At 33.7% G+C, this 13,439-nt stretch overlaps 1 protein-coding gene across 1 annotated transcript; it reads right to left on the reverse strand.

Moving 5' to 3' along the window:
* Window positions 1-446: 446 nt before the first annotated feature.
* LOC138324664 (receptor-type tyrosine-protein phosphatase epsilon-like) lies at window positions 447-13,152 on the reverse strand. Its single transcript, XM_069269700.1, has 22 exons — window positions 13,068-13,152; window positions 12,257-12,352; window positions 11,565-11,654; window positions 11,007-11,141; window positions 10,667-10,775; window positions 10,037-10,161; window positions 8,888-9,075; window positions 8,598-8,685; window positions 7,802-7,878; window positions 7,302-7,338; window positions 6,851-6,948; window positions 6,355-6,483; window positions 5,864-6,009; window positions 5,370-5,505; window positions 4,901-5,047; window positions 4,416-4,515; window positions 3,568-3,641; window positions 3,044-3,169; window positions 2,549-2,665; window positions 2,131-2,288; window positions 1,605-1,740; window positions 447-1,388 (listed from the first exon to the last, which is right to left on the reverse strand). The coding sequence occupies exons 2-22, from the start codon at window positions 12,279-12,281 to the stop codon at window positions 1,320-1,322; spliced, it is 2,310 nt and encodes a 769-aa protein (XP_069125801.1). The 5' UTR covers window positions 12,282-12,352; window positions 13,068-13,152; the 3' UTR covers window positions 447-1,319.
* Window positions 13,153-13,439: the final 287 nt, after the last annotated feature.

Genomic DNA, 13,439 nt, shown 5'->3' on the forward strand with positions numbered 1-13,439 from the left:
TTTGGATATATCTAATGATATTATGTATATTACGTAATAATAAAAATATATATGCTATACTCATCCAAGACGCGAAACAAATAAATTTGATGATAATCAAATGAACATGCATTTGAAATGTGAAATAATGAGGAACAAAAACAACATCATTAACAGGAAAGAAAGTCTCTTGCATAGATATTTGGAGATGTAATCATGTTTTCATGATAACATAAATATGATATATAGTATTGTCTTCATCAATAAGCTCCCGCACATTAACCAGGGTGTGTCTAAATATGCATCAATGTTTCAAGTTACAATACGGGGGTTTCTAGATCCCAAAACGACGTGGGTAAAGTACAATTTACCGTCGATTAGTCCCACCATCCGATGATTATGACGTCATCATTTGACGTGAGTTTCGTGACGTCATAATCAATGGATGGTGGGAGTAATCGACGGTAAATTGTACTTTACCCATGTCGTTTTTGGATCTCGAAACTCCCGTATTAGGCAGATCACACTTCGACCCTTTTGTATCCAAATAGACTACACATCAACATTATCGGTCTATTTCATAGAGAATCTAACAACATCCAATCACAGGTCATGTTCTGATGGCCTTAAGGATTGACTTATCAAAATACTTTCAAATTTTTTGTGTGAATGGGGTGGAATTAGTTTAGAAGAGCGAAACAATATTTTTCGTTTATGTAGTCATCTAGACCAAAACGCACTCCATATCTACATGTATATGGATCATGGGACGAATTTTTTTTCAGTTTAGTAGGTGGAGAAGATGCTTTTGAACCGAAGTACAGGGAGTATAAAGGTCATCAGACCGGGATCCCTTATGGTATGTTGTCAGAGATCCTCTGCGAACGGATTGATCATAAGGATCAGTGTTAAAGTCCGATTTTAAAAAAGTCCGCGGAGCACAACATTGCTACAGGTATACGTGCATGCTGTTACGTTAACGTTTTCAGATAATGTAGGTGAATAAAATGCATTTTAAAACACATGTATCCAGAAAGTGATAAACTCTTTGTCGTAAACAGTTTGTTTCCAGGTAAGTGTAATTCAGTATAGGTACACAGTGCCTTTATCCAGGTAGTTATCAATCTATTACCGTCCGTGAGTTGTATATTTGTGTTCATGATTTGTATTGGTAGGCACTTATCACTAAACGTCGGTAGTAGCTAAGTATACAAGTCCTGTATAATTATTTTATATCCATGCTATATTTTATCCACTTAAGTAATGCGAGGTTATGAACTAGTTGTCAATAAAATAAGCTTTGTTCAGGTAATCAACCCCCGGTGGTGTTTATGTTGTAATCAGTTAACATATATATCCGTGGTATCCAGATAGTCCTTGATTGTGTTGTAACAGTATTGGTACTGATCCTGAAATGAAAAGCATCAGACAATGTTGAATTTACTCAATATGAATTACCACACTAAAAGCTCTAAGAAAATACATCTAATTCAAGTTTTAAACATGAAAAAACCATGCCTAGTATTTACATTGTCAGTTGTCGTAGGAGCCCACTCTATTTGATACGTACGGGAAAGAGTATTTCAAACTTGCTTGGAAACTTTATTTATGCCATTTATACTTACGAAATTGGTTATGAACTCCGGACGTCGTACGAGCAGCTGGCGTGAGATCTGATATATATCCACCTCTTCGTCACATTTCATCTGGTCTCTGGCATTGCTGATACAGCAGAACAGTCCACTCTGGGAATAACCATCTCTGTAACATAATAGTAACGTATTGTGCATTATGCATTGAGGATAATGAACAAAAATTCTTGATTGTGTTGACGTCAAATAAATGTGGTATTTATATAAAAAGATCATACACTGTAATACGCACGTAATTAATCAGAAATGTGCATGCGTCCGTTGAAATCCACATAAAATGAAATCTTTGACGCAGTTTTGTGGTGGAAAAACTGGAATTATTTTTTCATTAATTGGAGAGTTTAATGTCAGAACATGCCACTTGTTTTAACTTTGTTTCTTGAGAGAATGGCAGAGACAAACCATCAAAGAAGTAGTTACTTTGATATCCGTCGTCGGTACAAAGCACTGTCATTATCAAAGTAATTATTTCTCTCGTTTTAGCATGAACATGACATACCGACACATGACTACTGTTGTTTTGGTGTCGTCTGATTTACGTCGGCTGTCAACTAACTCCATCAACTGAAGCAACACTGACGAATTCTTGAGTACTGACGAGTCTCTGTCCCAACCGGTCATGTGGTACACTCTGACTGTAGTATTGAAACTCTTGTCCTAAAAGGGGCACATAAATCAGTTTTTATTTAAAAAAAAGTTTTGGAACATTTTTTTATACCGGTAAATATTTGTACACTTCTTCTGCGTATATCTGGATATTGAAGTCCTTCTCTGTTTCAAATAATTACAAGAAATGATAAGTATTTTCCTTTCATTAAAGTTTCGCCTTTCATAGTTACTTAAAGTGAAATACCTGGCTTACTTGTCGTGTTTACAAACAAATTTATATCAAAGTAAAGGCTTCAAAATACACATACCACGTTTTCGATTGCGATATCATAAACGTCAACATCCGCTATCGTCGAGGACTCCCCTTTATATTCCAGTCTAAAATCCCCTATGGACATATCTTCATCAATTCCTGGCAACCAGTCCTATAAAATCGAACCATACACATGGGTGAATTTTACGTTAATTTTTATTTCAGTGATAACTGATTTATATCTTTGTAATTTAATCACTATGAGGAATACGGAAGGACATTTTACATTGGTTATTATTTCACCCTTAAATAGGTTATTATTGCGCTCATTAATTGATTATTATTACGCTACCTAAATTGGTTATTATTATGCTCCATAATTGGTTATATAATGTAATGCATGATTCCAGCAATACTGATAATAATGGTTTATTTTGCATGGCTGTTCATCATAAACAACATTCTTACTACCAAATAAACAACTTTCATTTCAATTGTGAGACATCTTAGCTATCCATTATTGTATACATCTACATTTATATCCACTTACAATGGGGTCCGGCTCAATGATGACAAGTGTGTGACAGTGGTGGTCCATTATCATCGTCAACAGATCCACCACAGTGTCCTCCAGGGGAGTCTGAGTGACGATGTACCCAGTCTTGGATGTATAGGACTAGTTACAAAATATAAAAAAAATAAAACATATTTGAAGTATCTATCATTTTCTAGAAATAACATACCTTGTTCAAATAAGTAATATTAAAGAGTAAAATGAGGTCATGATATACCTTAACCTAAACTTCAACTCTTAACTTAAATTATCTTCAGTCTTTATTTTGCTTTACCTAGGTCGAGTAAATTAAATAATTACAAACAAATTTCGATATTTCAACATGCAGATACATGTATATATAAATTCTAAGTATCCAATATTGTTATTTAGTCATACAATTTCCGCTGTGCGATAGGATATGTATTCTATATAAATATTATAATAATACGTCATATTGAATAAGAACATAACGCACGCATCTTTTATAAAAGCATGCAAAGATGAACGAGTATACTTACAGGTACGGACACCGCATTGAAGTAGTCTGTTCTACCATTCGCATGCGATAGCAAGTATACTCTGTATTCATCGACTAAAATATTTAAATCAAGAAATTCAATGTGTTTTCTTAAGATTACAAGCCCACTACCATTCCGAAACGACTTTTGATTTTTAAATTGAGAATGTAAACAACAGCACAGCCACAACAGGAAAATTATTCTTCACTGTTAACATAGATTTAGCAGGGAATCTCGCATTTGTTTAGTATTTAAATCTAATCTGATGCTGTCGATATTAATGTTCTTATGGTATTATTGCTTTTATGAAAATATTAATTTGTGTCTTAGAAAAACCATTAAAAGCTGCATAATTCGTTTAAGAGGCTCATATGCCTTCACGGTTATCTGAATATTGGCACAATACAACATCTCAAAGAATATAGAAGGGACAAACAATTAAGGCAATACAAAAGAACTCTTTTATAAGAAGAAGTTCAGGTTCTAATATATTTGATGAATTAGACTATGAATGAAGGTCCCTTGATCCCCAACATCCTACGAATTCAATATCCAGTCTTTAGGCCTCTTAGTTATTCACAAGAAGTTGTGTAAAGATTTTAGCTTTTTCGACCCCTGTGAACTTGAATGAAGGTCTAGGTCAATGTTTTGAACAAACTTGGTAGCCCTTCATCTCAGCATGCTACAGGTTATGTATCAGTACAGTGGGCCTTTCAATGCAAAAAAATCACAGGGCGCACGGCGGACGGCACACGACGATGAACGATGCATGATGACGATTCAGATGACTTAATAACAACTAACATGTCCATTAAATACCATATTTTATCTGGATTTAATATGCCTACCTGCCAGAACTGTCATCACCCTATTTTTCCTTTTGTTGGAGATCAAAAGGGCGACTTTGTAATTTTCCTCGTCGTAAGATGGCTTGGAAGATTGTGTCAGCTACAGGGAATATGTATGAAAAATAATTCAGTGGTGTTTTAGTAAATTTATATGGTAAAATATTTTTTGCAATAATCTGTTCCTATGAAACAAGTTTGTCTTCCGTCATTCAAAAATCACTTGACTTTTGCATTTTGCATACTACGACATTTTCTATTATATTCAACAGGTGCACATGCATGATATGATGGGTAAAAGACCTTAACAAAATGTTCTACATTGTATGTGGGGTTGCCGTGGTGCTCATTATATTTGGAGACCGATTTATACCAATAATGCATCATTATATATTTGCTAATGGCCAGATTCCTATCCATTTAGACAGTCAGCAGATTTATATTTACAAAACTGAAATAATGTAATATGTTTACAAACCGATAGTTACCTGATACTCCTTCCTAAGCTTTGTTTGGTTAGCGGCGCCACCGTTCATCAGAACTTTCAGCTCCGTGTGGAACTTCATTCTGGGAATCAGAGTATCTGGCATTTCGAAGGCTTCAACAAGTAGCTGGTGTACAGCTATGTACTGTTCCTGGATGAGAATCTTGGAAGTCACTCAATGTCTTACATATACAATGACAATACTTACAATGGCATAATTGTGTCGAAATAGGTGATTAAGATGCGAACCTTATATAATTTTATAATGTGCTGTAATACAACCTTATTTTGTGTGCGATTAATGAAATGTCAAGAAGGACACAATATCGCAAAAAATGAATTTTAGGCATTGCAAAAACAATTGATTTACAATAACAGGTATGTTACAATGTTTTAATTTCAAATTCATTTATTCAAAATTTGATTTTGCTACCAATGGGTAGTATGTATTATTTATGCTTTTTGTGACTTACAACTGTTTGAACCATGTTGACTCTATCCTTCCGCATCGTTTTGATATATTCCAAGACGTCAATACGTTCTGTCTCTTTCCCGTATATCAAGAGAGCGTCCAGGGCCAGGAATGTTCCCGTTCTACCTATACCAGCACTGTCATTGAACGCAGTTTTCAATATTTATTCATCGCTGTACATTATCAAATACCTGAACAATTATTAAAACACATTATGACCGATAGGAGAGCATTGGTATATATATCTGTTCTTTTTTATCACTCAGTACATAGGAATATGGGTCGCTGGTTTGTCTGATGATAGCGCAATATGACAGGTTGTAGATTGTCATTTGGTGTCTTTGATTAGTTTTTGTTTCTTTTCCCTCTAAGTTTAAGGTATAGTTCTTTCATAATCATGCATTTAGACATTGCATTACACAACATAAACCGACCAAGACACTGATTACTAATTATGATAAAAAATAAACAATTTGAGAATGGTTGCATTTATACCTGCAGTGGACAACCATTTTCCCTTTCAATGTGGCCTCGTAGTTCTTGACGCGGCGGTGGAAAAGGACGAGTTCAGTTGGGTCGGGAGTTCCATGGTCTGGCCACGAAGTGTAGTGGAACTGGTGTATTTGTCGAACTGCCTTTGTCTTTCGAAACAGGAACGCACACATTTATATTCCAGATGTGCCATATGATTTCCAATATTAAAACAACTCAGTTCCACATTGTTATTAAATGACCCTATTCAAACTACAGTCTGTGTATGTCTCAATATGTATTGAACATAATCTAGTAATAGAAGTTCTGAATCATTTGAGAAGAAATATTGAAACAAATGTTACGTCAACATGATTCGATGGATCTCACCAATCTCAGCTGATAAACAATTTTGGCAAATCCAACATGTTTCTAAAGGATAGAAGTAATGACGGTCTTTCTTAGTGTATATTTGTTTCTATATTGATAGATTGATAGTTATTTCAGTTTAATACCTTCTTCTCTGTAACCTTCAGGTCCCTGATGACATAGAAGGCGTACGACCGTTCCCTGTCCAGTATGATGTTGTAGTGTGTCGTGACCAATGGTTGACCTTCATCTGGCCAGTACTTGTCACACTTTGGCTAGAAAATAACAAAACTCAACTGAAATTGTTTGCGTTCAATACATGGAAACAATATCAATGTTGTAAACTACAATACCATGTAAGATATGAAAAGTAGTTTTTAGAAATGGTTGGGGATTGGGGGTTGGGATGGGTGGAATTATTATTTTTTTTCCTTCTTTTTAAATACAAAATGACAAGTAATACAAACCGTCATAAACATGGTATTTTCCCGCGCTTTAATTCCATACACTTTAATAATTCTTTTGTTTATTTTTCATATTTATGATTACCTGCAATATACAATAACTAGGAAAAATGAGCTCTAATGTGTAATGATCGCAATCTAAATAAAATAGGATTGTAAAATAAACAGTTGTACGTACACGTCCTCCCTCGACTAAATTTGTTAACATGACGATTTTCCCCGTGTTGAGCTGCCACATCATCCTCCAGAAATCGTTAACAGTGCCAGGTCGCGGTCCTTATCAATAAAATAATAATGTGTTATTTCAAAATACAATTTTTCGGCAAATTATTTTTTTATCAAACACATGCTTATAAAGCAATTATATTTAAATATCACCTGTTTTCTAACATATAGCATTTAAACAGTAAGAGTGAATCAGTTCCACATCAAAATGTGTTCAACATGTGAACAAAGAATACGAAACAATGTGGCGATTGATCCTGAGAAATTATAATGATGAGAGATGCAAAAAATATGTGCCGGTAAATACTATTAGTTTTCATACACCCGAGCATTTATATGTTTTTATGAAAATGTTTTGTTTTTTCTTAAAATTTTTCTCAATATTTCGCTGCAATCATATTTACCTTGTGTTGCAACGTACTCTTTATGTTTTGTAACACTCTGTAAAATGAGAAGAGAAATAGATTGACATAAACTTGATTAATATGATAAAGCAAAGGATATTATCTTATAATTAATTAAATTCATTTATATTTGTTTTCATACTAAATCCTACTTTCTGACTGACAGATTCTTTTTTTCATATACTATGAAGAAACAAATTGAGAATGACGCGAAAACCCGACGTTCAGATGACTTCACAATAAAGTCGTTGACGTTTCGTATTGATTTAGAAAAAAACAGTCCTTTGGAAATTCAGCGGAATTGTACGTTTAAACGTATTTTATGTAATCAAATAGTATGAGGAATAATAATAAGCATTGATGAAACTAAATTTTAACTATGAAATGAATTTTGCTTGCAAACTTTCTACGCGAATTCACACAATTTGCAAACAAAATTTCTTTTGTACCCTAATGGAGTTAGAAATAGTGACATAAATGCTTAAATACATCTTACTTACGTCTATGTAGTTAGCGTTTATATAGTCCGAGTGAGAATCGTTTCCAACAGCCTTCAGAACAACACGGGAATGATCATCTGAAATAGAATTCGGAACCAATTAACAAAACCAAAAACATTATTGATAACTGTAGACAATTCTACTTACGAATTTTAGTTTGTTTAAATTCGTTTTATCTAGCATAGTTTTATAGAGAAATAGGCGAAATGATCGAAAAGGCGTATTTTTATTTCAGTTATTTTGTAGGTGTAGTTACATTATCTTTAATCGGAGTACAAATATTATAAACCGTTATAATGTTATTTTGTACATATAAACGTTTTTGAAACATTTATTCATATTAGACAATATAAATTATACATATATATATATATAATATGTTGAAAATTCCTATTAAAACAAATATAATATCAAAAAGGTAATTCTATATGGAGAAATGGTACTATACTTTAGACACATCTCAGAGGTGTTTATTTTTAATCAGTTAGTACAGAATTGAAAACAGTATGATCATCTGTCAATTTTGCAACTGACAAATGACACGATCGATCGAAGTACAAGGTTGGTTAAAAGCAATTATCCGTTTTGTCAATTTACATGTTTAGTGTTCTGTATAGCACCTTGTCGGCAGTTCAAATGCCACGGAAACAAGACGTAATGAAAAGTATATTAGCCCCAACATCATTAAAATAATTTGAACTGAACACACTAAAACATGATAACAATGCGGTAAAACGGTTTATATAACAATCGTAGAGTTTAAGAAGGTTTATCACCCTACTAAAGACGTACTTACAGGGAAACGTGGTCTTAAATCTATTCTTTGCCTTGTTCTGTTCCATCTTCCCAATGTCATGTTTATGTAAAGCTCCAGACGGTAACGACTGCATCAAGAAAGAGATAAGTATAATGGGCTGTACAACACTTTACTTATACATAACGCGCTCAATATGTTCATCTCAGTGCATGGAATATACACTACTAAAATGTTCAAAAAATCGCTTATGTTTAAATATATCTCTTTTACACTTTGTAAAGAGTTGATAAATCATGCATTCCTTTTTTTCATTGCGTAAGCAAATATACCTTGTATTCATCCTCAAAAGCCTTGGCCTTATTTTGCAGTTTCTTTTCGACCATTGATTTGAGCCCGGAGACGAAACTTCCCACAGAACCGTGGTTATAGTAGTCAGTATCGCTAGGTGTGGACTTTCTGGGGACCTGCTCGATGTTTAGATATACATTGGAGGAGTTCGTAGGATTTTCTTCTGGATCTGTAGTATGTATCACACAATTGTATAAAATAACATAAATTATATATTGGTAAGTATCAATCATTTCATGTTAATAAACTGATGTGACAAAAAGCCGAAAAAAGGTATACCAAGATAATATTGTGCTCCGAAAGCTGTGTTGTTGGATAGCTTTTGGATATGTAATTGTAATTGTAAGTATTATACTCAAAATTACGAGATTGTTAGCATATATTGGTAATAAAAAAGTGTTCCGTAAATCATGTTATTAGGAATTCTTTGCAATATTTTTTAATGTTTTCTTTAGCCAAACAGAGTAAGTTTAATGTCTGAGCTCTTCTGGCAAACCACTGATATTCTGCAGGTTGATAACTTAGATATTTGTTAATGCATTGTTCCAGCGTTGTTTAATGCATGATCTATGGAATCATGCCAGCAGGGAACAACTAAATTTGTTCTAAGGGCATTGTTAAATCTTGCTCTGGGATTGAGAGCATAATTGTTTTAGTGATCATTATATACCTCTGAAAGTAAAATACACAGAATCGTCGTAGCAATTTTGGTTTATTATCGTTATTTAAAAAAATGAATAGAAAATATGTTAAAGATGATCCACCGCCGACAGAGCATAAATGATACTCATTATTTGAACTATAATTGGTGTTTTATCGTGTATATATATATGTCTTATTAACATTTAATCAATATTAAAATAATTTTATTTGCCTTTGGTGCATGCGCAATCAGTACTTCATTCCATATAGGATATAGTGCCACGGAATTTTTTCGGGATGCAATTAATTATTTTTTCATATTTTTAACTTGAAGCAAAATTAGAAGCTCAAACTTTTTACTGTTGGTAATGGTGTAAAGTAAGTAACTTTGTAACTGAAGAAAAATTCTTAATCGTCTGCTCCTGTTTTTGATAGTGAAAGAATACCATTTGTCGGCGGTGGAGCATCTTTAATAAAATATGAATCACCTCGGCTATTTCTTCCTTTTTGAGCTCCCTGGTATCCCTGGTCTTCTGTATCGTGTGGCTCACTGTATATGTTGTGCTGGTTAACATCACTGTATGGTTTCTGTTTACCACCGTTTGCCTGTCGTCTGAGGAATGGCAAGGACATTAAAACATTGTAAATAAGTGTAGTGACTAATATCGAAATTAACCACTAACATCAGATTAGTTATGCAGCGCTAAACATTAAAGTAATGGCTAATATCAACACACATATTTTGTTATGAATTCGGATTACACATTTGCATAATCTATACATGAACTAATTTTGTTTTTAGTATAACGTCCTGTTCAGCGGTCAGTACCTTGCAACTGTAGAGGTAGATATGTCGGGACATCTTAACCACTCGACCATTGGATAATTCTCATTTTGAGATACTATGCTTTGATTGCTTTAATAATATGTTTCGTTATGCTTATGATTTGGCAATGTTTATGTTTAAATTGGATACATATATTACATTAAAGTAGCCACTACAAATACTTTGATAAGGAGACGATGCTCACTGAAATATTATAGATATATAAAGTATGCAATAATTATAATTCTTATATATTTTCGTTACAGGAAAGAGGATGCACACATTTTATTACCTTCTAATAAAGATGATTACAACAATGGCAACAACAGCAACAACCAGAACTGCAACGACGGCCCCAACTATTGGACCAGCATCTACTGAGGGGGTGTCGGCGTCTTCGACTTGTTTATATAATAAAATAGCTTATACTACAACTTGAACATAGGTATTGAACTCGAATGATTGGATAGGAATTCACCAGGTTTATCTTTATGATTATGACTAATGGTTTGATTTTTGGCACATCATTTTTGATGAACCTACATAAAACTTACAGCATTCAATAGTCTTTAATATTTTTCGGAGAGGTTGGCTTCATAATATACAGTAAAAATGACAATAGAAACACATACGTTTACTTTTCCTACATAATTTCCCTTCGTAACCAGCGTCACATGGCGATACACAGGAGCCAGAATCGATGTCACATGTACTACAATGCCCACAGGTCTTGTTACATCTCTGTCCGTACAATCTATTGTTGCACTCTGTCAAAAATAAAAGTGTTGATGAACTTCATCCGATAAGTTTTCCATTAATTATGTACATATAAAAGAAGAGGAGACCAGGACCCCCAGAGTACTAGCTTGACACTCTAAAGATAAGTCAACCTACTCAACTATAATCGGCCCAGTTCAATTCCGCTACAATTCTCCATATCGTTTCAAGGTTTAAGCACCCGAAGGAATATGTAACCCTTATACCACTACCAGGGTACTTATTTTAGCAACAATTCTGTAACATCGAAGAAGAAAGCGTAAAGGTCAAAAGGGCTCTCGAATACTAGCCGGATGGCCTAGCCATTGAGCTACCTGGTCAGTGATAATTGGCCCGGCGCAATTCTGCTAAAATGACATACCTGTTGATGATTTTTATAAATCATACTTAACCTATTTTTGCATTTTAATTACCTTTGCATTCTCCAGAGTTCCGATCACATTCGGCACAGTTGTTGATGCATGGCATCGTACAGTTTGGACTATATAATCCTCTGGCACATTCTAGAATGAATCAATTTCGCATCAAGTAAAACATATAAGACAATACTTATTTGCATAACGAGTTCTGAAATTTAAAAAAAAATCAGTCGAAATTACATTTTCATAAAGAATATATTATAGCATGTCCCAAAAACGTTGCGAAAGCTAGACCCGAGCTTTGAAAAAAATATATCGTAAAACACTTTTTAGCAAAATATTAAATGAACCATATGATTGTATGATGATTTGTATGACACATTCAATTTGTTATCAAAACATTTATCATTTATCCAATTAGCAAGATGTCAGGTAAATATTTTGTAATCATCGTGGCTTTATGGTTTAGTCGCTTGATGATGTTAAAGTTTATATTATGAGGTAATTATTCTGATTTAAAAAGTCTTATATTCATGCTCAAGTATTGCCAAAACTATGCAAATCAACTTCGATGGCTCAGGCGTGATTTGGGGTCTTAGAAACGGAGGAAAGTTACGTGATCAAGCAGAAAAAAGAAATATCATAATGAGAATGTTCGCTCTACTCGGTCAATGGGAATTCTAATTAACTGTGATAATATTTGGAAATTTATTCTACCGGAAAACAGATAAAAACATTGCGCTTACCATTGCAGTTTCCGTTTTCCTTCATACAAAGTCTGTCTTTACAATTGGCGGAGCAGTTCTGCTCACATTTCGCGCCGTACGTCTGAGGAACACAATCTTTAAAAAATGTATAACCCTATTGCATTAAGCGAGTATGTGTTCTGATAGCTTTGATTTATCAATTGTATGTATTATACAATATGTGTATGCATATTTAAAGATATCTGATAAAATCATGAGTGGAAATAAATAGTTTCAAAAGCAGAGTGCATATTTGCTAATTAAAAGTCATAATTTTCATATTATAGATCATTCGTACAGCTTTTGTTGTGCTTAGCCACAGAGCATGTCCTTACAGTTCCAAGAACAAATCTGTTGACATGCATTAAGTCACATGATTTGAAAAGGACATTTTAGAGTGTGATTTTAAAATGCATCGATTGCCTTTATGGTCTTAGACTTTGTATTATAATTATCTTTTATCATGAGTACCATGGTACAGTATTATGAAAGAAATCATTCACTCTGGCAACGGTACATCATTTAATTGCAGCAATGAAGCTAGTTGCAACAGAATAGGAAAAACATGAACAAATTCTAAATTAATATAGTGTTATTGTACGAATTGTTAAGGCGGAAATAATGTTGACTCTTTACTTTCAGATACGAAAAATAGCAATGAAGCTAGTTGCAACTGAATATGAAAAAATGAACAAATTCTAAGAATGTGATATCAAATACTCGCCATCGATTTTACATGTTTAGAGTATATTTTATATCATAAATTGAGGAATTTAACTACACAATATCATGATGATAAAAAGTCACTCACCCTGGCAGTTTCCCGTGGCTTTATCACATGTATCAATACAATGTATCGGACAGTTTAGTTCACATTGGATTCCATATTTTCCAGCGATACACAGGCAAAAGTGCCACGCATGTAAATCATGCGTGGCAATTTTCATGTGATATTTATTGAAGCGTTACTCCAAAAAAAGTACCCACAATGGCGAAAACATTCACTTTTGACCTGTACAAAAAACGCGAACTTGTTGTCTAGTGATACTATGCTTTTCTGCATGTTATTTGAATCCGGCCCTATAAAATAAATTATAGGTGCGTCATATTTGCGAAAAAATATTTAAAAAAAAAACAACAACGGTTACATTCTTTCGAAAATTAGGAATCACAAAACATATTT

This window comes from Argopecten irradians, chromosome 6, assembly GCF_041381155.1.
Source record: "Argopecten irradians isolate NY chromosome 6, Ai_NY, whole genome shotgun sequence".
NCBI lineage: Eukaryota > Metazoa > Mollusca > Bivalvia > Pectinida > Pectinidae > Argopecten > Argopecten irradians.